The 27,876-nt window shown below is 41.4% G+C and overlaps 1 protein-coding gene across 1 annotated transcript in view; it reads right to left on the reverse strand.

Annotated features, from left to right (window-relative positions):
- LOC134749093 (mitogen-activated protein kinase kinase kinase 4) overlaps window positions 1-27,876 on the reverse strand; it is a 66,132-nt gene that overhangs the window by 19,111 nt on the left and 19,145 nt on the right. Inside the window, exons 5-27 of the mRNA XM_063683999.1 lie at window positions 27,345-27,527; window positions 26,245-26,405; window positions 24,798-24,898; window positions 23,847-24,034; window positions 22,573-22,712; window positions 22,072-22,298; window positions 21,775-21,982; window positions 20,757-20,871; window positions 20,258-20,367; window positions 19,849-20,008; window positions 11,424-11,591; window positions 10,413-10,549; window positions 9,594-9,692; window positions 9,340-9,490; window positions 8,059-8,220; window positions 7,751-7,867; window positions 6,242-6,394; window positions 4,719-4,790; window positions 3,716-3,865; window positions 2,906-3,093; window positions 2,167-2,248; window positions 1,755-1,862; window positions 208-313 (exon numbers count right to left, since the gene is read on the reverse strand). Of these exons, the coding sequence (XP_063540069.1) occupies window positions 208-313; window positions 1,755-1,862; window positions 2,167-2,248; window positions 2,906-3,093; window positions 3,716-3,865; window positions 4,719-4,790; window positions 6,242-6,394; window positions 7,751-7,867; window positions 8,059-8,220; window positions 9,340-9,490; window positions 9,594-9,692; window positions 10,413-10,549; window positions 11,424-11,591; window positions 19,849-20,008; window positions 20,258-20,367; window positions 20,757-20,871; window positions 21,775-21,982; window positions 22,072-22,298; window positions 22,573-22,712; window positions 23,847-24,034; window positions 24,798-24,898; window positions 26,245-26,405; window positions 27,345-27,527 (3,286 nt within the window). The remainder of the gene's footprint in view (window positions 1-207; window positions 314-1,754; window positions 1,863-2,166; window positions 2,249-2,905; window positions 3,094-3,715; window positions 3,866-4,718; window positions 4,791-6,241; window positions 6,395-7,750; window positions 7,868-8,058; window positions 8,221-9,339; window positions 9,491-9,593; window positions 9,693-10,412; window positions 10,550-11,423; window positions 11,592-19,848; window positions 20,009-20,257; window positions 20,368-20,756; window positions 20,872-21,774; window positions 21,983-22,071; window positions 22,299-22,572; window positions 22,713-23,846; window positions 24,035-24,797; window positions 24,899-26,244; window positions 26,406-27,344; window positions 27,528-27,876) is intronic.

The raw sequence follows: 27,876 nt of genomic DNA on the forward strand, positions 1-27,876 counted from the left end.
CGGAGAAAATAGGCTGTGACAGACGGACAGACAGACAGACAGACGCACGAGTGATCCTATAAGGGTTCCGTTTTTTTCCTTTTGAGATACGGAACCCTAATAAAATCTATAAGAACTAGTTAACACGAAGTTTTTGGCGTTTCCCTTGAGATTCGTAATCGAGGTTCCACTGTAGTTTGGAAGAGTTTCGTAAGTAACAAAACTTACCATGTGGGTCGGGTGCGTTGAAGTTCGGGGCCGCTTCGGGCTCTCCAGGCGGCGTAGAAGGCGTCAAGCTTTCTTTGGGAGCACCTGACTGACTTGGCAAGGGACTCTGTAAGACAAAAGACATAGGTATGCGGTATGGTCTGTCTGTGAGACAAGATATCATCGTCGTTGCATTTATTAAAGCTGATATGAACTTAAGAGTTTTGAATGATTCACGGTTAGTTTCACTAGACTTATATTGACCGGGATATAGACCGTGATTACCTTTTGTATTGTTTTTGAGCTCCCGATATTTCGACGCAGTTACAATGCATCTTGTTCACGGGTGACTGAAGACAGCGGGTGTGTGTCAAAGTTGTGTAGACAGCGCTCTGTCTACCCTCATTCTTGCGCGTCGGCTGCGTTCGCTTTCAACGTTACCATCGGTCGCATTCACACTCGTTGGTAGCATGCTGTCCTAGCATACTACACTCACAGTGTCACTACGCGTGTTTGATTCGGATATCACTGGTACAAAAGGTAATCACAGTCTATATCTCGGTCAATATAAGTCTACTGATATGAGCTTGATTTATCATTAATTAATAACCAAAAAAGCAATAAAATACACAATGTATTAAGTATTAACTAAAAAGGCGCACATATCATAATAGGTAATATTACGCGAAACTCTGCGCAGGGGGCGCCACTATCACAATCTGAGGGTTTATCGCGAAACAAGAAATTCGAAGTTTCGTTATCTAACATCTCTGTCACTCTTGATATTAGAGCGACAAAGAGGCAGATAGCGAAATTTAGGATTCGCGTTACCCGGTAGATCCTCTGCAAACAAACAACCTTGATGCATCAATGTCATATTTTTTTTATCTCTGAAAACTTGTCAAAAACCTGTTAAAGGTACAGTATGTATAAGTTACTCTATGGGTTACTAAAAAGGCTAGTGCTGCACTCTGGTGGCAGAACATTGCAGTAATATCCCCTATTGCTATTGGTAAGAGCAACGACGATACTGCAAGATTTGTAAACTAGTGTTCTAATTTCGTACCGATAGCAAGTGCAACAGTCAACTGCAGTATTGACCAAACATGTTTTTCAAAGTAAAGTTTAAATATCGTGCACTAACATCATATTCTCTCATTTGTTCATTCGTTCTTTAATTAGGCCACTCAGCAAGCTCTATGGCCTTAACACAGTGCTCGTCTGAAAAGTTCTCTATTACATCACGATTGTATAAAATCATTTCATCAATAATCATCATCATCATCATCAAAAATTCATCATTTCGAAAAATTTATTACCAATTTACCACGTACACGTTTGAAAATTAAAGATGTTGTATAGCTGTGGAAGATAAGATTAATTCTAAAATGCCCTAGGCAGTAAAGAGTGTTTAGTTCAACTTAAAGGCCACATCACATGGTTGTTTCTCGACGCAAAGTCGTCGCTGCGCAATTGCCATTTTCAATAACGCTGACTAGATGCCGACGCTAAAAAAACGCTAGTGTAGAGTGACTCTAAATGGCATTGCATCTAAGTGGCCTACTCACGTGCAACCGGTGTCGGGGCCGCGGTGAGGGCTCGGAGTCCGAACCTTTAGTCGTGCAGCGCGACCCGATGACGTGGGAAATGCAACCATCCATTAGATGTTTCAGCTCCTTAAAATATCGACGAAACATATTAGGAATATTTGGCATTTTGTACTCAGCGCGTGGCACGCGCTAAGGCACAATGGCCACGCGCTCACACAAAAGAAACAATGGCATTTGTTTAACAGGGGTCTTTGCCGTAAAAATCATTTGAGAAGATTCAAACTATTATATAAGCGACACATTCTGGTTACTGGATTGTAATATGAGGTATGGTTTTTATAAATATGTTTTTATGATCTTATAATGTCAACTGTGTGTCAATAACAATCATTTACTGACATTATAAGATTAACATTATAGCTCTCAATACCTCAAATTCTTCATCGGTGAGATGTCTCGTGTTGTACGGGTCGCATGCCAGCATTAAAAACTCTAGCCCTTGACTCGCCCATCTAAAAACATAGTAGATTGTACAACAAGGGCATAAAGCGTTTCATTTTTATCCGAGGTAATTTATTGGTCCGAGCGCAGCGAGGACCAATATATTCGCGGATAATAAGGACCGGCCAAGTGCGAGTCGGACTCGCCCACCGACCTGAGGTTTCCGTACTTTTTAGTATTTGTTGTTATAGCGGCAACAGAAATACATCATCTGTGAAAAATTCAACTGTCTAGCTATTACGGATCATGAGATACAGCCTGGTGGACAGACAGACAGACGGACAGTGGTCTTAGTAATAGGGTCCCGTTTTCACCCATTGGGTACGGTAGCCTAAAAATGAAGTTTTTGACAAAAAAACTTTTTTATACCCACCTAGGCCTCCGGTCGCGGCCGCGCTCGCATCGCTCTAGAACGAAGCGTATGCAGTGTCTCTATCTAACATGACTCTATCTCTCTCCCTCTAACTCTCTGCGACCGACCTGTCATGTAATCTAGGATGTAAAAGCAAGTAAACTAACCTAGGCCTCCGGCCTCGGCCGCGGTCGCGTCGCTCTAGGACGAAGCGCATCCAGCTGTATCTCTGTCTAACATGACTCTATCTCTCTCCCTCTAACTAACTGCGACCGACCTGTCATGTAATCTAGGATGTAAAATCAAGTAAACTAACCTAGGCCTCCGGCCTCGGCCGCGCTCGCATCGCTCTAGAACAAATCGCATCCAGCAGCGCGCGAAGCACACTATAGCGCGAGCCACCGCCGCGCTCCAGGCCTCCTCGTCGGTGTGCGTCTCTTGTTCCACCCGGGCCTGTGGCGGGGGTGGGGGGGAGCCTAGGAGCTCTTCTATCGAGACTTGGGTCTGCGGAAAATAAATATAAAAATATATTCAATAAATAACATTCTGTTTATAGCGCTGAAATGTAGGTGTCAGAAGATAACAAAGGCGATCATTGACACAATTAAAGTAAACCTTAAAGCAACGAGATAAAGTCCACCAGTGTTGATGTTAGTCCCAGATAGTCTATGTCAGAGAATATACCGCGGGACAGGCGAAAATTTCGTCATTCATCGCCTCCCGGTTGATACTTCGTCACATGATAGTTTAGATGCTATATAAATTAAAAAAAAAATAGTCAGCTGGTTGTATCGCGGTGGAAAGTCCGTGAGCTGGACACGTGAACATATAAAAAACATGCACCTTACCATTTTATGTCCGCAAAGTATGCGTGGAAACGCAGGCTTTTATTGAAACGCTACATACAAAATTTTATGATATTGATACCACTATCATAATGAGGTACGGCACGTATTGAACAAGTTTGGAAACAAATCAAATTATTTTATTGAATATTTTGATTTGTGTTTTTTTAAGTAGTCACACTACTATATATAAATTATAAACTGTTATAGATGTAATATATTAAAGAAAAAAGTGAAGAAGCCCTCCAGTGGTAGATATCGCTAGGGAGGGATAAAGGTACCTTGATCTCAGGATAGTCGATCTCAGCGAAGGTCCCGTCTGGTTCGTCCTCAGTGACGGACTCGGAGCGTAGTAGCCAGCGCGGTGCGCGAGGCCGACGGCACGTGGGGCCGAACCGCTCGTTCACGAAACGGTGTAGCTCTTTGTGTATCTGTGGAAATTATATTTCATTATTCATTAGAATCATCCAGTGACAAATAATACTGATGTTGATGCTATAAATTTCATATTAGAATCCCGGTAAAGTAAAAGGCAAGGGCCTTCCCTCGTTTCCTCCTTAGTTAGTTATTTTTAGAAGTTTTAAGTATAATTATTATTAATAATACACAAAAACTTCAAGTCGAGCTTCCACGAACATACATATAGAACCCTTTACCATCGCATTGGCGGACTCAAGGACCACGCTACGATATCTAAAACAATCTAAAAAGTCTTATATTTGACGGTTGAGGCACTTAAAGTACCAGGAGAAAACGACATAGCAAGAGGAACATTAAGACAGGAAAACCACACAATAACAAAAAGCGAAGCACTCAACAACCAGAAGAGACTTATGAACAAGCATGGTCAATGTTATACCAAAAACATTTTAAAAAGTCTTATAGAAACGTTAAAAGCAACAGGAAAAAATTACATAGAAGGAGGAAAGTAGTCATACACCAAGCGAAGCTACCAGAACCGTCTAGAAAGTTCCCATTACCATCGTATTGACGGACTCGTCCACAAGCATGGTCTCCGGGCGCCGCGGCTGGATGAATGTCATGCGTGGCGGCTCATGATTACAATAAAAACAATCTCAAGTCTCTTAATACGGTAAAAATACAAGGAGAATGATACAACAGGAGATGTAGCGCTAAAACACAAAAATAACAAGCAAAGCTTCCAGAAACATACTCTCAAAGTAATTTTTTGACGGTGAAGGCATTAAAAGTACCAGGAGAACATGACATTGCAGGAGTTACACCAAGCGAAGCTTCCAGAACCGTCTAGAAAGTTCCCATTACCATCGGATTGACGGACTCGTGCACAAGCATGGTCTCCGGGCGCCGCGGTTGGATGAATGTCATGCGTGGCGGCTCATGATTACAATAAAAACAATCTCAAGTCTCTTAATACGGTAAAAATACAAGGAGAATGATACAACAGGAGATGTAGCGCTAAAACACAAAAATAACAAGCAAAGCTTCCAGAAACATACTCTCAAAGTAATTTTTTGACGGTGAAGGCATTAAAAGTACCAGGAGAACATGACATTGCAGGAGTTACACCAAGCGAAGCTTCCAGAACCGTCTAGAAAGTTCCCATTACCATCGGATTGACGGACTCGTGCACAAGCATGGTCTCCGGGCGCCGCGGTTGGATGAATGTCATGCGTGGCGGCTCATGATTACAATAAAAACAATCTCAAGTCTCTTAATACGGTAAAAATACAAGGAGAGAATGATACAACAGGAGATGTAGCGCTAAAACACAAAAATAACAAGCAAAGCTTCCAGAAACATCTAGCACCCATTGGTATTAAAAGTACCAGGAAAACATGACATTGCAGGAGAAACATTAATACAGTAACACCAAGCGAAGCTTCCAGAACCGTCTAGAAAGTTCCCATTACCATCGTATTGACGGACTCGTGCACAAGCATGGTCTCCGGGCGCCGCGGCTGGATGAATGTCATGCGTGGCGGCTCATGATTACAATAAAAACAATCTCAAGTCTCTTAATACGGTAAAAATACAAGGAGAACGATACAACAGGAGATGTAGCGCTAAAACACAAAAATAACAAGCAAAGCTTCCAGAAACATACTCTCAAAGTAATTTTTTGACGGTGAAGGCATTAAAAGTACCAGGAGAACATGACATTGCAGGAGTTACACCAAGCGAAGCTTCCAGAACCGTCTAGAAAGGTCCCATTACCATCGGATTGACGGACTCGTGCACAAGCATGGTCTCCGGACGGCGCGGCCGGATGAATGTCATGCATGGCGGCTCATGATTACAATAAAAACAATCTCAAGTATCTTAATACGGTAAAAATACAAGGAGAGAATGATACAACAGGAAATGTAGCGCTAAATCACAAAAATAACAAGCAAAGCTTCCAGAAACATACTCTCAAAGTAATTTTTTGACGGTGAAGGCATTAAAAGTACCAGGAGAACATGACATTGCAGGAGTAACACCAAGCGAAGCTTCCAGAACCGTCTAGAAAGTTCCCATTACCATCGGATTGACGGAGTCGTGCACTAGCATGGTCTCCGGACGCCGCGGCTGGATGAATGTCATGCGTGGCGGCTCATGATTACAATAAAAACAATCTCAAGTCTCTTAATACGGTAAAAATACAAGGAGAGAATGATACAACAGGAGATGTAGCGCTAAATCACAAAAATAACAAGCAAAGCTTCCAGAAACATACCCTCAAAGTAATTTTTTGACAGTGAAGGCATTAAAAGTACCAGGAGAACATGACATTGCAGGAGTAACACCAAGCGAAGCTTCCAGAACCGTCTAGAATTTCCCATTACCATCGGATTGACGGAGTCGTGCACTAGCATGGTCTCCGGACGGCGCGGCCGCACGCGCTCGTGGCGCGCGCGCGGCGGCTGCAGCGACGCGGGCCGCTGCCGGCGCGGCGCGGGCTTGTCGCCGTGAACGAATTTGTAGCATTCGCGGTGGAACTGTGGAGGTTATATGCGCATGCGTGTTAGGCGTGCGACGCATCCGAGTGAGTTTCATGATAAACAGATCTTGATGTCAACTTTAGCCAGTCTTTCTTCACGACGATGCCGTGCTCGAAACGTCGGAGGAGATTTTAAAGCTTAAATATACGCAATTAAGTTCCGCTAAAGCAAGTAATAATTTGTAGAAATCGTGTAAGTTTAAGTTAGTGTTATGAAGTTTTATGAAAAATCGGCAATCGGGTAAAAAAATTGGAAACCATTTTTAGGGGTAAGGATCTTCACATACATCTTTGTATTACCTACTTCGCTGTATAAAGGTTTCTTAATTTACTGGTACTAAAAATATGAATGCGAAAATAATTATGACTGCTGGCTTGCCTTAGTATAAGTAAATAAACTTTAATTGTTAGTATTCATACATTCAGGCATAAAATGAATTATTAAATCATGCAATCGAAATTCACGAGCAAAAGTTTATAAACTAACTTCAGAGGATGCGCCTTATTTAAAGTGAGACGCCACTGTGTAAAGTGCAGAAGTGATAGAACGAGAATCTTGACTCACAAAAAAGAAATATACAGAATATACTTGAACCTTAAATTCTTGCTGACTCACTCGAAAATCTTTCATTCAGTACAGTGGGAACATTTTTCCACTGTACTGCATGAAAGTTCTTCACTGACATCTCTATGTCAACTGATGTAATTCTAAAGGTTACCTCTGACCCCTAACTACGACTCCATCTATCGCCGGCTGTACACACTCGAGAGACCCCAAAATAGGCCGAGAACGAGTGTGTACATCTCGCTCTTATTCGTCACATCTAACCCTTCTCCGATTGGGCCGGAGCGATGCCGAGACTCGGCAAGAGGTTATCGACGAGTGTATACAGCTGGCAATGACTTCATGAAGACATTCTTCGCGAGAATTTTTGTTGGTTCGCTCGAGAATCTCCTCCTTCTATCCAGTACCACAGAATAAGTAATAGTATTATCATACAGAACGGCCACGCGCCGCCCCGCCCCGACTCGAATGACCTCGCCCCGCGACACCAGATTGCCGACCGTTTGCCGGCCGCTAGGTACTGTTTTTAAGCAACTTACTCACACAATGACGCATGCCGCGTGTACAGACGTGCCGTTCACACATAGAAACGCAAGTGATTTTTGATGTATAGCGTGTCCGCCCTGTGCCAGTACTGTGCAAGGTAGAAACGTTCTTACCCAAAGCCAAGTTTATATATCTGCAGCATAACCCTCACCATCACCATCTGTGACTTCATGAAGATATTCTTCGGGAGAGTTCTCCCTAGCTCTTTCTATTAAATACTGTGTAAGAGAGAAAGGTTCTTACCTCGAAGCCAAGTCTGTATATCTGCAGCAGAAGGTCTCTGACCCTCGCCACGACACCATCTGTGACCTCGTGGAGAAATTCTTCGGGAGGATTCTCCCTAGCTCTTTCTATTAAATACTGTGTAAGAGAGAAAGGTTCTTACCTCGAAGCCAAGTTTATATTTTCATTTTTTCATTTTTTTCATATATCTGCAGCAGAAGGTCCCTGACCCTGGCTACACCCTGGCTACGACACCATCTGTGACTTCATCAAGATATTCTTCGGGAGCTCTTTCTATTAAATACTGTGTAAGAGAAAAAGGTTCTTACCTCGAAGCCAAGTCTGTATATCTGCAGCAGAAGGTCTCTGACCCTCGCCACGACACCATCTGTGACCTCGTGGAGAAATTCTTCAGGAGGGCTTTTACTGGCTCGCTCAAGAATCACCATGGTGTGTCGGACGATGCATTCTCGTAATTGGAATAAACTTTCCTATGGAAAAATGGGATTTAATAGTATTTCTATTCTATTTCTTTCATATACTTCAAAATTTTGTAGAATTATCATCGTACTAAACATAAACACATTTTTTGAATTTCATTATTAATACAAGCTTTAAGAGTCTCCGGCAAGCACGGCAGAATTGCACCTTCCCATACAAACGTAGTTCCAATCTCATTTTAAAACTACGTGTTGGATTGTAATGAAACTTTGCACATACAATAACATGAGGTGTATCTAGGTCTGTAATTAGTTTATATAGCTCCAGTTTATAAAACAAACAAAATAGAGCAAAAACAAGTTTTGTATGAAAAACTTAAATTCGCTGTATTTTTTTAATTATGGTATCTGAAGCTACATAAGGAATAAAATGTTTAAAATTAAATTAAATCTCACGTTTTTAAAACAAAATAGTAATAAACTCGTATTTATTATGGTAAAAACTATATAAATAACATATTTTCATATTTCTATTTTGATAGATGAAATTCCCCTATTGTAACAAACCCAATTAAATTGCGTTGTTTTATCACAGAGTTCCTATGGCCCCCTTCTACGTCCGTCATCAGATCAGCTCGTGGGTACCATAATATAATAATGCATTGTCACCCAACTTATTTATCTATATGTTTGATGTTTTAGCTCTTTCGTATAATGAGAATTAGGTCTTATTCAGCTTGCATGATTTGAGCCGAACATATCCATAAAAACATTGCAAGTTAAATAAATGCTTGTAAAATAGCGCATAACAATTTACAATTAGCATATTAATAGCAAAATCTTCATGCATGAGGCATGAGGATTATATTTGAACGAAATATTTTTTATTCTGATGTTTGTTACCGTTATATCATGTTACAAATGCATTTCCGTTATTATAAATTATCATTTAATTGCTTAAAATAATAAATAAAAACTACAGAAATTTTCCCGCGAAAAGCTAGTGAGCTAAACGTTAGTTGGTCCGTCCAACGTGTCCCGTCCCCGTCCCGTCCAATATTTTTTTAATAAAATTACGTGAAGGTTTACAAAAGTACTTTTTCCGTTGTTCAAATGATATAAATTATGATTACAAAAAATAATGCATGGAGCTAACACATGATAACTTACGTATATTGTACGCCTGGCGCGCCTCGCCCCCGCGCCGGCGCGCGCGAGGTGCGAGGCGAGCGCGCGCGCGAACGCCGCGGCCTGCAGAGCCGCCTCGCGCTCACTCGCAAACACGCTTTGCGCTTCCCTACATAGTGTGTAGAATACGTATCTGTAACGAACCAATAGATAATTACATGGAACACTCTTGCACTAATCAACCTGTCTGTATCTATCCTATCTAAAACCATAAGATATCAAATATTAAATCGTACCTGTTAGGATCCGTAGAATTCTTATCCACTTTATTGACTAGTATTAACTTAGCTTCGAACTGTTTCATTACTCTATTCAGCTGGTTACACGCGATGTCACTGCAATACATACAATTATTAGTAATTATAAACTTAATTCAAAGAATAGGGATCGGGATCGGGGATCGTCCAACTGGTTGGGGGTAGTTGGCACAAATAGGGATCGGTATCGGGGATCGTCCAACTTGTTGGAGGTAGTCGGCACAAATAGGGATCGGTATCGGGGATCGTCCAACTCGTTGGAGGTAGTCGGCACAAATAGGGATCGGTATCGGGGATCGTCCAACTCGGTGGGGGTAGTTGACACAAATAGGGATCAGGATCGGGGATCGTCCAACTCGTTGGGGGTAGTTGGCACAAATAGGGATCGGGATCGGGGATCGTCCAACTCGTTGGGGGTAGTTGGCACAAATAGGGATCGGGATCGGGGATCGTCCAACTCGTTGGGGGTAGTTGGCACAAAGAGGGATCGGGATCGGGGATCGTCCAACTCGTTGGTTGTAGTTTGCACAAATAGGGATCGGGATCGAGGATCGTCTAATTCGTTGGGGGTAGTTGGCACAAAAATGTATAACAGCCTGAGCCGTGAAACAAATGAGGCGGCTTCTTACGAGCTATTTGTTAAAAAGTTAAAAGCGTTTTTGATTTACCAGGCATTCTTCATAGCTTTATTTGGCGTTGAATAATAGCCGCGCTCGGCCATTCGACTTCTAAGCACGAGCAGGGCATGTGCTCGACTTCTGACATGGCATTTTAGGATAGATATAACATATAACTCACGTGAAGGCGACAGGCGCGAGGTCTTTGACCCACGAACCGCGCTCGGCCACTCGAGCCACGAAGCTCCATTCGGCCTCTAAGCACGAGCGGGGCATGTGCTCGACTTCCGACATGGCACTTAAGTAGGATAGGTATTGCTGTGGACAAATAACTAAAGGTAAATAACCGGAAAAGTGTAGCCACTGAGCTGATTCAAGAAATCATCAATGTCGCTAGGCTAAAGGCGAGTCACTTGTTTAATATTCAGTGGTTCTATTGCCTAAGTTACTAGGGTGACGGCTGATAACTATCTGGAAAGTCTCTAATACCATATGCTACGGCTTATCATCTTTCAAGAGCGTATAGTCCGATCACGCTAAGTCGTCCGCCAAGTTTTACGTGGAGTATGGAGCAATATGCCATAGAATGTCGTTACCAAGAGTGCACAGGCGGTGTGAGCCTAGCGTTGTCACAGTTTAAAGAAAAATGTGAATAAAAAGGTTGCATTCTCGTTTTTACCAAAATTTATCTTTTTAATAGTTGAAAAAGTTTATGTGTACAGCACATAATAGTAGATTGTGTGACTAGGGAATAAAACGATCCATTTCAGGCGAGGTGTGCATATAGCTACCCGAGCCGGAATGGCGAGGGTCGATAGGCACAGCGAGGTGAAAAAGGGGTTTTACTACCGAATTATACATTCTACTTTTCACTTTGAATTAAAAAAAACAACAGGTAGGTACTTATTTTATATTTTATGAAATATTAAGAGTACAATTGGTAAAATTTTTAATATGTAGAGCTATGTTTTTTCCCGGGTAGATTAATTGTATTCTGTGTCAATTGGGGAGGCGAAAGAGGTATTCCGGACAGATTTATTGAATTCTGATTCGATTCAGGAGTAAATGTAGGCGAAATCATTAATATGTATACATATTTTCCCTAGGGACTAAAATACGATTTTTGCCCCGCTTTGCAGGTCTAACATGAAGCACTTTTAGAGCATGAGAAGTGAAAAAGTACATAGCTAACCTTGAAAACATCCTCCACACTGGCGTCGAAGGTCTTAATGATGAGCAACAAGTCCTGTCTCGCGGCGTGGCCGGCGCGGCAGCCGCGCAGCGCTACCGCGATGTTGCCGACGAACGCTTGACGCATTGTCGTCGCAATGTCTAGACCCTCTTTTAGTTCGTGGATTAGCTAAAACAAAGTTAAAGTTTTTAAACCCACAATTTAAAAAAAAAACCGTTGAATTCTTAATTTCCTAATCAAAACCGTCAATTATTTTTTAAAAATTTTAAAGTGGCTGTAAAAATATGTTTAAATTTATTCGATGTGTCTTAAACGTACCGGATCGTTAGTTTAAAGCGCAGTTATTTATCTATATACTTTAGAATAGAATAGAATAGAATATAAATCATTTATTCAGACAACACATCAATACAACACATATATAGCAAATACAAGACAAAGATAAACGAAACAGTAGAAATAGAGATGTGAAGCCGAAATGGTCTTTAGAGTTACTGTTTGGTCCAATATGCAGGTTTTATTGAAATATTTAGAGTCCCCATCGAAAGGGTTTGTTGGACGACGCCATGGCAGTGTTTATTAATCAATACATACTTAGATCTACGGATGTAGAATAGGATGACAATATCAGCATTTATAGCAGCAGGAAGTGGTTGCGGTACGAAGGTGATCCCATTTAAAGGATTTAGTTCCTACTAAACCCTTTCAATGGGATTTCCCTCGTACCACGCATGTCATGACAGCTGAAGTATAATAATCGATGCAGAGATTAAATGGAGTCTTTCGCGTAAAATCCGTACAAAAAGAGCGTTTTCACATTGTCCGATCATTTCACATGGCTGAATTTATCGAAAGCGCCTTTCCGACATCGGATGTTGGAAGGCGCCTATGACAAAAAAGCTGCAGGAAAGTGTCATTGTCATTAAGTCCGCCTTTTTTGCGTTATTTATAGTTTTTTAGTAATAATGATTAATTAAAAGCATAAATAAATACGATCTTGACATGATAAAACGCTCTAAGACGTGTTTTCGCGTTCGCGTTAAGCGCGTCTATTATTTAATTACTCGTAGAAGCTTTGATAATACCCAAACCTAGTCAAATTACGCTAAATATTGGCCATAAATACGCTGTTATAGGGATAAGTGTACCTCTGTAAATGTACAATCGCCCTCGAGTAGGACAATTGTTTTTCGAGAGAAATTAAACGATCTATGCCAGTGAAAGCGAATCAATCAAAAGCCAACTCACCCCGTGTCTGCATGTCGAACGGCTGGTCGGTACCGACACTCTCCAACGGCGAGTTGATGCTGTAGTGGCTGCTGTGAGGGTTTTTAGCACACAAATCGACAGATTTAATACGTTTTTGGTTTATCGCGATGAACGAGCATAGATCGTTTAATTTCTCTCGAAAAACAATTGTCCTACTCGAGGGCGATTGTACATTTGTTCCTTCGACCGGGATCCTCCTCAAACTGAGAACAGCTAACCTGTCTCGGGGCCAGGAGTGACGTTGAACCACTTTCGTTTCGTTACAACTGTCGCTAATCTCGTCTCGTTACCATATCGTTAATTTTCGTTTCGCTTATCGTACATATCGCACAATACATAGTCATATTTTCGTATAAATAATCCTCGTAATTATTTAAATATCGCAAAGGTAATTAGCATCGAGCCTGTAGCCATTATTCCTCCAAAGTCCAATAATAAGCAATCGTTTAGCTACCTATAGATAAAGTTACCTTAAAACGCCTAAAATCCTATAGATATACAGTTATTTTAGCATATTATATTGAAATATCGAATTTTAGCCCATCGAATTGATGATGCAATCATATTATACGACCAAATTTAATAGGCATTGAATTTGGTATTGATACCGTTGGAATAGAATACTTCTAAAGTTAGTCGGATAATATTTGCACCGCGTGCCATATCTGATTACGTAATAAAATAACCTATAAACAATAGTGTTGATTTGGAGACTTTAAGAATAGCGATAATTACATTTAGTTATTGTTATTTTGTAAAGTGAATATAACACATAGACAAATATAATTTACACAATAGTACGAGTACATAAGATAAATTAGTAATATTTTGCCTACGTATTTAGTCTACACAAATATCGTGCATTATTATCGAATAATGTTCACAGATAGATGTCCATTAATATTCACATAAATCACATATATAGTTAATCCTAATTCCTAATCAATAATTTGTTACTTTCTGCTGAAATTATTTACATACCTACGTTACGCACTCATAATTGGCGCAAACTTGCAAACTTATTCTCAGTCGTTTAAGGTCTATTTTCCAACGGCAGCACAACACGGTGCTAACTGTTTTGTTGTCGTAGTGAAATAATTCATTTAATTAGTGTTTTCGTTTCGTCACCTACATTCTACATTCGTAATCATTCGAAAAATAATTGAATTGCAAGTCTCAATTCTAATCGTTTTGAACATTTATCGTTATATTAATTCTCACAAGAATTATTTTCGTACCTATTGTAGTGAGATCAATTATTCTTCGCAAATATTATTTATAAGTTGTGTATTCGATAGTATAGTGGCGGGTAAACCTTATATCATAGTGCATAAGGTTGAAATTTGTTCGTTCTACAATTTGATTTGTTTATCGAAGAAGTTCCTTTTACATTTAATTACCGCGTTTGGTAGACAGTTAAACTAATCATGTCTAAGGCACTTGCTCGTCGCAATTTGCAATTAAAACGCGAAATATCGATCAAACGTATCGACGAATGTTTAGCCGCCGGGTTGCAAGCTAAGGCGGATTCCTCGCGATTACCGTTGTTTATGTCTAGATTTAGCAAAATAGACGGCTATTGTTCTAGCTTTGAAACCCACCACTTGAAACTTATTTCGGAAATAACGGATTTGAATGAGTTAGACCAGGAGGATGTCGTACGTCAAGAATTTGACGATAAATATTTTCAAATTATCGAAATTCATACTTCGTTGTCGACCGCGACTACTATTGAGGGCGAGACAAATAGAACTGATTTGTCCGTTAAGTTGCCTCGCTTAAATCTTGTCAATTTTGATGGCAACATTAAATCATGGGGAACATTTTACGACATGTTCAACACAATGGTGCATCAAAACAAACGATTGTCGAATATTGAGCGGTTTTCGATTTTGATTTCACTCCTTTCGGGTGAACCACTGCAATTGTTAAAAGGGTTTCCTTTATCGGATAACAATTATTTAGACGCCTACGCGGCTTTGATCGATCGATATAATAACAAACGAAAATTAGCCTTCCGTCATTGGGAAGAAATTCAGAACGCCTCGTTGAAATCTAATTCGCCTAGCGAATTACGCCGCCTCGTAGACACTTTCAAAGAAAATATCGCGGTTTTGAAAAACTTGAGATTTCCCGTCAACGATTGGGATTTCCCATTGTTTTATTTATTGATCAATAAATTGGACCTGGATACTCGTCGTCGCTTTGAACTGCAGAACGACAACAAGGACGTACCGTCATTCGACTCGTTGTTAGAATACGTGAGTAAGGCCGGTCAAGCATTAGAGCTTGCCGACCTCACAGAGAGCGCCGCCGCACCTGCGGCGCGCGCACCCGCGGCACCCGGGCGCACCACGCGCTCACACGCCGCGCCGCGCACCGCTGCCTGGCGCCCGGCGCAGGATCGCGCACCCGCGGGCGCAACCTATAAAACGCTAGTCACCACTAGCGCCACCTCGATCGAATCGTTTTGCGTGTTATGCAAGTCAAATCATGATCTTGCTAAATGTCTTGAATATCGGAACAAGACTCCTCACGAGCGTTTTTCTGTTGTCAAGGACAATCGGCTCTGCGTCAACTGCTTACGTTCTGGACACGTAGTTAAAACTTGCCCCTCGAAGTCTCGTTGTCAAAAGTGTAATGTCGCTCATCACACTACTATTCATTTCGATATCGAAAGCGGCAATTCCAAGGTCAGCGTCGGTTCGTCGGCCGCGACCAACGTTGGAGCCGCGACTTGCTCGTCGTCTTCGCCCCTCGACACCCCAAGGCACTTGCCTGACAAACAAGTGACCATGCTTGCATCCGACCCGGCACCTGTGGGCCAAATTTCTCTTTTTGCCACTGCGTGCGTGGAGGTACTAGATAAGTTCGGTAGTTATCAAAAAATTCGTATTGTCATAGATAATTGCAGTCAGCCAAACCTTATTACGCGACGTTGCGAGCAGCGGCTTGGACTTCCGATACGACAAAAAAATGCCTCTATCGAGGGTGTTTGTGAGGTGTCAACGTTGACAACTTCTTATACCACTCTTAACATTCGCAGCATGAAATCTGATTTCGAAATGTACGTCGAAGCCTTTGTTACACCCAAAATATGCAGCGATCAGCCTGCGGTAAAAATTGACATAGACCGGCTGACATGCGTCAGCGCATTCGAACTCGCCGACTCTAATTTCGATAAACCTGGGAACATTGACGCCTTATTGGGGGTGGATGTATTTTGTCAAATATTTTTGGGTAACCGTCACAACTGTGACGATGGACCCACAATCTTTGAAACCAAACTTGGCTGGGTTGTCATGGGAAAGGCCCCTTGCGCAACTTCCCATTCCCAAACTTCATTGTTTTGCTCGATCGAGTCGCTGGATTCCCAAATTCGAAAATTTTGGGAAATTGAAAGTCTCCCTAACGCTTCGCCCTTAACTGATGATGAAGTCGCGTGTGAGAAAATATTCGCCTCGACTCACACACGTGACTCGAACGGGAGATATATCGTAAACTTGCCGTTTCGAACTGTCGATCCTCGTTTTGGTGACTCGCGCGCCCTCGCCGAGCGCCGCTTGCTCTCCCTCGAAAAGAGACTTTCTCGTGAACCGGAGCTCCGGACAGAATACAATGATTTCATGCGTGATTATCTCGATGCTGGTCACATGGAGCCAGTTGAACCCCAACCAGACAGGCGTGCTTATCACTTAGCGCATTTCTGCGTGCTCAAGCCCAGCAGCGCCACCACCAAATTAAGGGTAGTCTTCGATGGAACTGCTCAGCCTGCTGGAGGCCCCTCGTTGAATGATCAGTTGCTCGTTGGACCGAAACTGCAATCTGATCTCGTTTCGATTTTACTTCGCTTTCGTTTGCATGCGGTTGTCTTCACAGCCGACATACGCCAAATGTATCGACAAATCTTAGTCTCTCTCACCGATCGAGACTTTCAACGCATCTTATTCAGGTTCTCGCTCGATGAACCTATACAAGAGTTTCGTCTAAATACCGTAACCTACGGTATGTCTTCGTCCAGTTTCCTCGCAATTCGAGCCCTGATTCAATTGGCCATTGATGAAGGCAAAGAGTATCCTCGTGCGGTTGACGTCCTCAACCGCGACATTTACGTCGATGACGTGGTGACAGGCGCTGAGTCCGTCGAATCAGCTCTCGACCTTCAGTCTCAGGTTGTCAAGATCCTAGAGAAAGGATGTTTCGAACTCCGCAAGTGGTCGAGCAACTGCCCCCGCTTGCTCGAGAATCTCGACCCGACCCATTGTCATAATAAGACGCTCTCTTTCGATTCGGAACCGACATCTCCTGTTAAGGTGCTCGGTATGGAGTGGAACCCGTCCAGTGACGCGTTCACTTTCACGGTCAATACACTTCATGAAAAGTGTACAAAACGAAATATTCTTTCGGAATTGGCACGCATATTCGATCCTCTTGGGTTTCTTACACCCTTGACACTCTCGTTCAAGCGCATAATTCAAGATCTTTGGACTCTTGGATTAGATTGGGATGTGGTAGCACCCCCCAACATCAGCCAAAACTGGCTTCGTTATCGTTTAGATCTCGACTTATTGTCGTCTCTCGAAATACCTCGATTCATTCCGTCGACAGAGTCTTGTAGTGTTCAGCTGCATGGCTTCTGTGACGCTTCGGAGGCGGGATATTCGGCTGTCGTTTACTTTCGCATTCGGCATGGCGATGGTAGCATCACCATACATTTGATAATGTCACGCTGTAAGGTCTCTCCTTTAAAACGTATTTCTATTCCTCGTTCGGAACTGTGCGCTGCAGTTTTGCTGACAGACCTCGTCGAACACGTAAAGGAAGTCTACGGCGCAGACGTCAAATTTGAGGATATATTCTGTTGGTCTGATTCCACTGTGACACTCTCTTGGTTACGTTCGCCGTCACAACGCTGGAAGACTTACGTCAGTAATCGCGTAAGTCACATACAAGAAAAAATACCTGCTGGTCACTGGCGCCATGTCACGTCAGAAACCAATCCGGCCGACTGTGCCTCTCGCGGAGTCACGGTTCGAGAACTTGTAAACCATCCATTATGGTGGACAGGCCCCGCTTGGTTGGCACTTGACAGTAGCTCCTGGCCAAAGTCACCGTTGTCTATCGAAGTTGAATCGGATTTGTTGGACGAACAAAGGGTCCCCAAACAGACCGTATTGTTCACTGCCGTCAACCAGCTTGACGACTTCTTATCCAGACATTCGAGTCTGAATAAGGCTAAGCGCATTGTCGCTTACGTTCATCGTTTCGTACATAACTGTCGTAACCCTGACAACAGACGTTTCGGCCCACTTGTTCAATCGGAACTCGATGGTGCCCTTACTAGTTTAGTAAAGTTGACTCAAGAAAAGTCATTCTCGAGTGAGATTAAATCTCTTAAGGACGGTAAAAAATTGCCTAAACATTTCAGAAAACTCAGTGTTTTTATCGATACATCCGGTTTGTTGAGGGTGGGCGGTAGGCTGGTTCACTCTGAACTCGATTACGATTGCAAACATCCCTTACTGCTACCCAGTCAGGATCGCATGACACAGCTCGTCATCGATCAAGTACACAATGATAATCAACATCCGGGGTTACGCACGCTAAATTTCTTGATTGCACAAAACTTTTGGATCCTTGCTTCTAAGCGCGTGATTAGTTCTCGCTTATCGAAATGCATAAAGTGCTTCCGCTCTAATCCTAAGCCTTTAGTGCCCCGTATGGCAGACCTACCCAAAACTCGAATTTCGCAAGTAAAACCATTCTCGTGTATCGGTGTCGATTTTGCGGGTCCTTTTCCCACATACATCAAACGCTGTCGTGGGGCCAGGCCTTTTAAAACACACGTGTGTTTATTTATATGTTTTGCGACCAAAGCATCACATATCGAGCTCGTTATAGGACTGACCACCGAAGCCTTTCTCGCTGCCCTGCGTCGATTTATCGCTCGCCGTGGCCGTTGCCAACGTATACATTGTGACCGGGGTACGAATTTCGTAGGCGCTTATAACGCGTTACTACCTCTCATGCAAGACGCAGCCTCTCGTGAGAGTATCGAATTCTCGTTTAATCCACCAGCCGCATCCCATTTCGGCGGCTTGTGGGAAGCCAACATTAAATCGTTTAAAACACATCTTGCTCGCGTTGTAGGGAATCAAATCCTAACTTATGAGGAATTTCTTACAATGGCCGCCCAAATTGAATCGGCCCTTAACTCACGGCCACTATGTGAGATGAATTCCGATCCAAACGACATGTCGGTGTTAACACCCGGACATTTTCTCACCTTAGAGCCCTTGACATCACTCGTAGATACTTCAACTAGCGATACAAACATTTCCATTTCGAGTCGTTGGCAGCTTGTTCAGAAACTCCATCGTGATTTCTGGAAGCGATGGCATTTGGAGTACTTGCATACGTTAAATCAACGCGCGAAATGGCACTCGGATATTGATGAACCCAAGGTGGGCACATTAGTATTGATTAAAGATGAACAACTGAAGCCACTTCATTGGTCTCTTGGTCGTATAGTATCTTTGCATCCGGGCAAAGACGGGATCTCCCGTGTAGCTACTGTTCGGTCACAATCAGGTCTACTACAAAGGCCTCTGGTAAAGTTGTGTCCTTTACCTATAGACTAGTTTATTCGTAAAATACTTCGTATTGGTGGGCGGAATGATGGTTCCGGACACCATATCTAGTTTAGTTTTAATTGTTGTTTTTTTTTTTAGAAATATTCTATATATCGTAAAATGGAATACATTGATTAGCGACAGTAGGTAGGGTAGTTTTCGAATATTTTTGACGTTTATGAAAAGCCAGTTGAAGGTAGATCGGATTCGATGGCCGCTCATGCTCGTAGGCGCAAGCTCGTTCATCGCGATAAACCAAAAACGTATTAAATCTGTCGATTTGTGTGCTAAAAACCCTCACAGCAGCCACTACAGCATCAACTCGCCGTTGGAGAGTGTCGGTACCGACCAGCCGTTCGACATGCAGACACGGGGTGAGTTGGCTTTTGATTGATTCGCTTTCACTGGCATAGATCGTTTAATTTCTCTCGAAAAACAATTGTCCTACTCGAGGGCGATTGTACAGTAAATTTTATGTAAACCGGTGTTGTGTACAATAAAGTGATTACTACTAATACTGTTACCTGCTTTATAGTGAGACAAGAGGGATGCTCCGGTCGGCCTTCCAGCCGCAGGGTGAGGTAGTCATGCACGGCCTCCATGCAAATACTGCTGAGCAGCAGGAAGTGGTTGCGGTACGAGGGTAACCCCATTGAAAGGGTTTCCTCGGACCAGCAGCCGAATCTGGAATGGTTAGGCTAAATAAAAATACATTAAGAGATGTTATAGTGAGGGTGAAATTACCTATATAATAAATATATTTTTCATTACTATATTATTTCCTAATGCTTGAAGACTCCCCCCCCCCCCCCCCCCCCCATCCAAGAGTGAATAGGCTGTTACTGAACCGGTGAGCTCCATCTTAGACAAGACAGGGCCTTCACTTTCCAATCGCCGATCAGTTTATAATAAAAAAATAAAAAAACAGGGTACCTCCTCAACTCATGTTCGTCTTCTCCTTCCCTAGACCTTTGAGTCTTGTCGTCCTTTTCGTCTGACGCGTCCGTCGGATCTTCTTCCCTACTCGATTCGTCCAACGTACTCTGAAATATTGATACTCTTGAAATATTTAATAGGGTACTCGTACTTGACTGTATATAAAATAAATTATTTCACACCATACATGAAATAAAGCACGAGATAATTATTAGAAAAACATAACATAGCAGTTATATTTATTTAGGCCGAATTTCACCTTCCTATACGAACGAAGTTCAGTTTTCATTTTAAAACTACGTGTTGGATTGTAATTAAACTTTGCACATACAATGACATGAGGTATATCTAGATCTGAAATTAGTTTATATAGCTCGCTGTATTTTTTTTTACCATGGTATCTGAAGCTACATAAACTAATTTCAGACATAGATAAACCTTATCCTATTGATTGTAAGTACAAAGTTTCAGAGCATACTAGCTAAACCCAACATACCTCAGGCAGCAAAAATGTGAGGTAGACTTTGTTCAGCAACTTCGTACGCAGTTTGTGTATGAACATCATCGACCGACGCACTCCCTGGATCTTCAGGATCTCGTAGTGATACTCTCTGAGTACAAACAGGTAAAATGTAAAAAAGTGGACTTATCATCTAGCCCACACGTCAAAATTTGCCAAGACAAATGCAATTTTGAATTGTCAAACTAAAGAACACAGACATTGAACACAGACTTGGATGAACTGGTATTAACTTGACGCACATGTGTCGTAATTGGCATTAGTGACCCACAAGACGAAACATAACATTTCTCTAGCAATGTTAGACATAATCACATTTAAAATCGGGTCTATCGCGAATTTATTTTGTTACCTTTATTTACCGACGTTTCGACACAGGTTCCAGGTGACAATAATTAACATTTATGCGTAGTGGGTGGTTTGAAAATGTGATGTCTACCCCAAACTTTAAATACACTTTTCGTCGGGTAGCCACACAAATCTCTGTTTTGACATTTTGCTGGGACGTCAGTTAGCCGCGACCACGACCAGTGAAACCTGTGTCGAAACGTCGGTAAATAAAGGTAACAAAATAAATTCGCGATAGACCCGATTTTAAATGTGATTAATGTGTTCAAAACGCGAAAGTTTTAAATGTTATAATGTTAGACCTATCAAAACTATCACCCTTGGTCGTCATTGGTGCTGTATTTAAAACAAATGACGCATGTGTGGCGTGATTGGCATTAGACTCACCTATAAGGCGATACATCGCATTTCTCCAGCAGCCTCAACCTTGTCAGATCTGCCAACGATCCGACATTGAACACAGACTTGGATGAACTGGTATTAACTTGACGCACATGTGTCGTAATTGGCATTAGAGTCACCCACAAGACGAAACATCACATTTCTCCAGCAATCTTAGACCTATCAAATCTATCACCTTCGGTCGTCATTGGTGCTGTATTTAAAACAAATGACGCATATGTGTCGTGACTGGCATTAGACTCACCTGTAAGGCGAAACCTCGCATTTCTCCAGCAACCTCAACCTTGTCAGATCTGCCAACGATCCGACATTGAAAACAGACTCAGATGAACTGCAGTTGAACCATTTTTCTCTTTCTGACATGTAGCCGCTCTCACTCGACGTGCTGGTGTCGTTGGTGCTGTATTTTGCGTCGGAGATTATGATCTCGGGTGTAGTTTGGCCGGTTTCATCTATTAATAGGAAGAATTCATTTCAAGGTTTTTAAAGACAAAAAAAATACAATTTCGCGGGCAGAAGCCGGTCGAAAATAAATACAAACCTGTCCTAATAACACAATCAGTCTCATCTTTATTTTTCTCTCCATCACTTTGCGCCACCCCTGGCTCCTCCGCGCCGCTCTTTGATTCGACGTGCGGTTCTTTCTCGGCCTCTGATTGGTTCTCCGTGGGGCAACTCTCGACGCTATTGGTGGAGCTCGTAGGGTTGTCGCAGTTGAAGCGCACTTGGCGCTGGCTGCATTGTTCTGCGTCGCGATCTCTGCGAACTCTGTTAAAAAACAGAATTAAGATTTTAATTTTTTACAGTAGAAATCGTTTTATATTGCTACTAAGATCGTTTTTGATCTTGCATTAGTGTGTTATAAATTGCATGGGATCTTTTTGACCCGCATAAACATATTGCATCGAATTTCGTAAGTCAGAAATAGTTTCTCATATTTCAGTGTCTAAAAGATTTCTTTGTTTTAATGCAGAAGTAATTCTCAGTGCCGATTAAAATCTCTTTTATATGACTGTTGCATAAAATGGATTTTGTAACATACCCGTCTATGCTAGGTTCGACGCAAGGATAGTCCTCGGGCATAGTAGGCCGGCCCTTCGCCCCTACGGTGGCCAAAAGACGACGGACTGACAAAATCTTCAGTCGCATATGCATCGCCATGTTGTACCACAAACAGAGCGCCTGAAACAATACAATGTCTTATTAAAGCTATGTACCAACATCCATACTGGTTAAATGGCACTTCGTAAACAGTTTTCGCCTTACTACAAAGGAGTAAGGTGCAAAAGTTTAAACATATATTTGACGTTAACTCTCGAATGGTATTAGACTAGTTTTATCAGTGTGTTGCCGGATTTATACCTACGAATCGCGTCCCCTTCACGGTACCAAGCCAGTTGGTTGCCACACGCGACGCGCTAACGCACGCACGTCACCGCGCGCTCGAATACGCCAGATGTCATACGAATACCAAAACAAATAATAAATTATAGTTTTCTACTGTTCCGATAAATGAAGAAAAGTAATTAGACATTCTCAATATAGGTATTTACACCTACTGTTATTATTTTTACGATAGTTACTATCTACGTAGGAACTATTAAATTGTTTCAAAGATGACACATTTATAGTTAGATTATCTACCTAAGATACCTAAGTATTTGAAAGAAGCGCAACCCTAACGTTGTGTCGGCGCGCGCGGTGCGGGGAGCCGTGAAGGTCACTCCATTGTATTTTTGTGTAGGTATCAAAACGGTAGGTATTTGCGTTTTCTTTGAGAGATAAGTATCTGTTCGTAAGAACTATTATATAATCTGTGCCCATACGATTTAATACAGTTCGTGTACTAATAATATTAGTCTAATACCGTTCGAGAAATGGACCCCGGGTGGTTAAAACACCTCAATGTTTACACTCAATGGTTGAACAGTAACGTGCATACGTTACTCGCGTCGTAACGTAAAAAAAAACTACTACATTTTCTGACAGTCTCTTTCAAAGCAAGTTAACATTTTTAGGGTTCCGTACCCAAAGGGTAAAAACGGGACCCTATTACTAAGACTCCACTGTCCGTCTGTCTGTCTGTCACAGGCTGTATCTCATGAACCGTGATAGCTAGACAGTTGAAATTTTCACAAATGATGTATTTCTGTTGCCGCTATAACAACAAATGCTAAAAACAGAATAAAATAAATCTTTAAGTTGGGCTCCCATACAACAAACGTGATTTTTTTGCCGTTTTCTGCGTAATGGTACAGTAGTACGGAACCCTTCGTGCGCGAGTCCGACTCGCACTTGAACGGGTTTTTTTAATACCTTGATCCTATTCTGAAACAGACTAGTGGCCAGCAGCTTGTGGTCGGCGGTCATGGCCTGCGTGGAGGGGTACAGAGCGCCGGCGCGGTGGAAGGACTCCAGCAAGGTGCGAACTTCCGTCATGGCGGCGCCGATGGCGGACGAGCATAGGCGACAGTCGAAAGAGAGGCAGCCGAGCTTGTCTTCCTCTGAAATGAAGTAGTTTTGTACAGTCGTCATCAATAGAACTTGCAAATAATGTAATTGTTTATGTAATATGACAGATTTTGTTAGCGTTTGACACATTTCAAAACCAGCAAAGTCAACCAACAAGTTCAATATAATGTATGGAAGGTAGAGGCAAGGAATTGAATCTTCATGTATCAAAAAGTTACCGTAAAAAGCAGTAAATAGGCGGCGCCACCATACATAGATGTGCACCCTTGCGACCGTGAGGGTCAGAACATACGCAATGCGACAAAATTAAAAACACGTTTTAACATTCCTGACAACATACCAAAAACATGAAATAAAACTATGAAAACGGATTATATCGCGTATATTGAATTTATAATACATCCCGACGTTTCAATATACGCGATATAATCCGTTTTCATAGTTTTATTTCATGAGTAACTATCGCGGTAACCGAAGACAATATTATACCAAAAAACCGGCCAAGTGCGAGTCGGACTCGCACACGAAGGGTTCCGTACCATTACGGAAAAAAAACGGCAAACTAATCACGTTTGTTGTATGGGAGCCCCATTTAAATATTTATATTATTCTGTTTTTAGTATTTGTTGTTATAGCGGCAACAGAAATACATCATCTGTGTCTTTGTCAGCTTGATATAAATAGTGACGGCCAAAGTGGCCAGATATACTACAGAACTATGATATCACATAAATAAATCCTTATTTCTAAGGTATCAAAGGTGTTCTGAGACCACTAAGGCGTAACGTGACGTACCTGTCTCATCTTCAGCGTCTTCGTTTGTGAGATCTTCGCGCGAACCGTTCGCCGCACAGAGCCGCTTAGAACGGCCTTTGCACGGATTGGGATTTACAAACCTAAAAAGGTATTAAATCACATTTATTTATTTATTTAATCTTTATTGCACAAAATAAAATAAAATCGTACAAAAGGCGGACTTAATGCTATGAGGCATTCTCTACCAGTCAACCTTCGGGCAAAGCAGAGAATTTGTAGGCGGTGCAACATAGTGATTACATATATACAAAGTATAGTTAAATAATGCATAGGCATAGACATACATATGTATATATATTATTCATATAAATACATTTACAATCGGGTCTATCGCGAATTTATTTTGTTACCTTTATTTACCGACGTTTCGACACAGGTTTCACTGGTCGTGGTCGCGGCTAACCAGTGATACCTGTGTCGAAACGTCGGTAAATAAAGGTAACAAAATAAATTCGCGATATACCCGTATGTAAATGTGATTTAATATGTGTTCAAAACGCGAAAGTTTTAAATGTTATATCTAAAAAGGTATAATAATATAGTCTGGCATGCCAATTTTATTTCGAAAAGGTGACAAATTTGAAAAACGTAGGCGCGAAGTATCGAACATCCATACAACTGAACTATCATACAAATTTCATATTGACAAATTGGTTTTCCAGATAGATTATGCTAATCGCATATAATGCATCGGTTTGCCGCTGTCACTGTCACATTTCGCAAGAAAGAACGGGAAAGATCATGCGCGCCAAGTGTCAATTTTGATCGAATTTTGTCGATTTTTATTTAGGTATTTTAAAAATTACAATGTCGAAATTCAAAAGCTATGAAATTACTATTTAAGTCAGGATTGTTTTTTCTTCTTTTTTTGTTTATAGTATCACATAATAACTAACCGAGTAAAGTTGGATTAAAAGTCCGAATTAGAGGTTACTTTGGGAATTAATTGTATCGAGCGAAGTGTCATAACTCGTGTAACTAGCTATGTTATTAAAGATAATATAGTCAAGAACTACTAACTATACTAAGTGTATACAGTTTAGGTTTAATAGGTTAGTTTTAATTTTATAATATTGTAATTTTATTTATTATAATAATAATAGTAGTAGTAGTAGTAGTAAATCACTTTATTGTACAAAACAAAAATTGTTAACATGAAATTCATAAACTTGAAATTTCGGAAAAAAAACTAGAACTACATATATTTTCTCCACGTCTACGAATATCAAAGCCTCTTAGAAGAACATGATCATATAAGGAGATTGTTCGCCTTCTGGGTCAGGGAACCGACTAAATGTTTTATGGTAACCTACTTTCATTGTTACCTAAATATGATTACTTTCATCGCGTTTGTTCAAAAATTGTGGTATTCCAAGAAGCCCTTTAGAATTAGAACAAACTTTTGAAGAAAAGGCGTTACACTCACTTATAATCAATGATATTCTTAATCAAAGTAGGTATAACGTTTCTCTGAGAACATAGAAAGTGATCTTGCTGCGCCAGCGTGCGGCCGGCTATTTTGGCTTGTAGTTCCAGCCATATCAGGTCTTTTAACTCGTTCTGCCATACTTGCTCTTCTCGGCTTATCTGAAAATAACATCATGAATGAATGAATTTTATTTGCGGAATATAGGTTACATAGGGTTGGTATAAATATAGTATTTACAACAAAACGAAATAACTATAACAACGTCATGAAATAAAACTATGAAAACGGATTATATCGCGTATATTGAATTTATAATACATCCCGATGTTTCGAACCCTTTACAGCGTTTAAATAGCTGTTTTGTATAACTAACCTTACGTACCGATTTTTAGGGTTCCGTACCCAAAGGGTAAAAACGGGACCCTATTACTAAGACTCCACTGTCCGTCTGTCTATCTGTCACCAGGCTGTATCTAATGAACCGTGATAGCTCTAGAGAGTTGAAATTTTCACAGATGGTGTATTTCTGTTGCCGCTATAACAACAAATACTAAAAAAGTACGGAACCCTCGGTGGGCGAATCCGACTCGCACTTGTCCGGTTTTTCATGTACAACCAGCCTTAAAGTGAATAGTCTATGATGGTTCATTATTTTTTGTATGTGGGTATTTTTGCACTTTGTAATTTTTCCTCAGTCACCCGTTGACCACGAACGCTGTAAAGGGTTCGAAACGTCGGGATGTATTATAAATTCAATATACGCGATATAATCCGTTTTCATAGTTTTATTTCATGACCGTTCCTTTTGTCGCGCATGCCAATTTTTAATGTTATTTGTATATTCCTGTAATTTCTCTTTTGTTGTGTGGCAATAAATGTTTTCTTATTCTTATTCTTAATGTATTAGGAACTCACCGTTTTTCTACAGCCTTTGTCTACATTCCCCATATTAATAAGCATGCTAAACGTTCGGTGGAAGTTGACCCGGGACTCTGGCAGCTGTTCATGAGGCGCCTCTCGCTCGCTGTCTCGCTCGGCGTGCGAGGCGCGACATTTGAGGCGCGGGGACATAAAGCATTAATGTATTAGGAACTCACCGTTCTTCTACAGCCTTTGTCTACATTTCCCATGTTAATGAGCATGCTAAAGGTTCGGTGGAAGTTGACCCGGGACTCTGGCAGCTGTTCTTGAGGCGCCTCTCGCTCGCTGTCGCGCTCGGCGTGCGAGGCGCGACATTTGAGGCGCGAGGTTAGGGACATGAAGCGGCTGCAGGATTCTACCTGGAGAAATATGAAGGTCAATCAGAATTTAAACATAATGAGAAGGGTCTCTATTGTTTTTGTTTCCCATAAAGTTTTAAGTCATAATGTATTGTTTGTCCACATTTACGTTAGTCATAATTTGGTTTTTCTCAGAAACGCGTAACTTTTCAGAATTGCCATGAAACAAACCTAACCTAACCTATTTACAGGATAACCTGCGGAAAATCCTGAAAAGTTAACGGTTTCAGAATTATGACCAATGATAATCACTACACTATGACTTTCAATAATTATGTCAAACAAAGGGACCAAAGCCTAAAAGACTTAAAGCTTTTAGGCTATGAGGCTTTTCCAATGTTAAGAGTTT

Source organism: Cydia strobilella, chromosome 2 (assembly GCF_947568885.1).
Source record: "Cydia strobilella chromosome 2, ilCydStro3.1, whole genome shotgun sequence".
Lineage (NCBI taxonomy): Eukaryota > Metazoa > Arthropoda > Insecta > Lepidoptera > Tortricidae > Cydia > Cydia strobilella.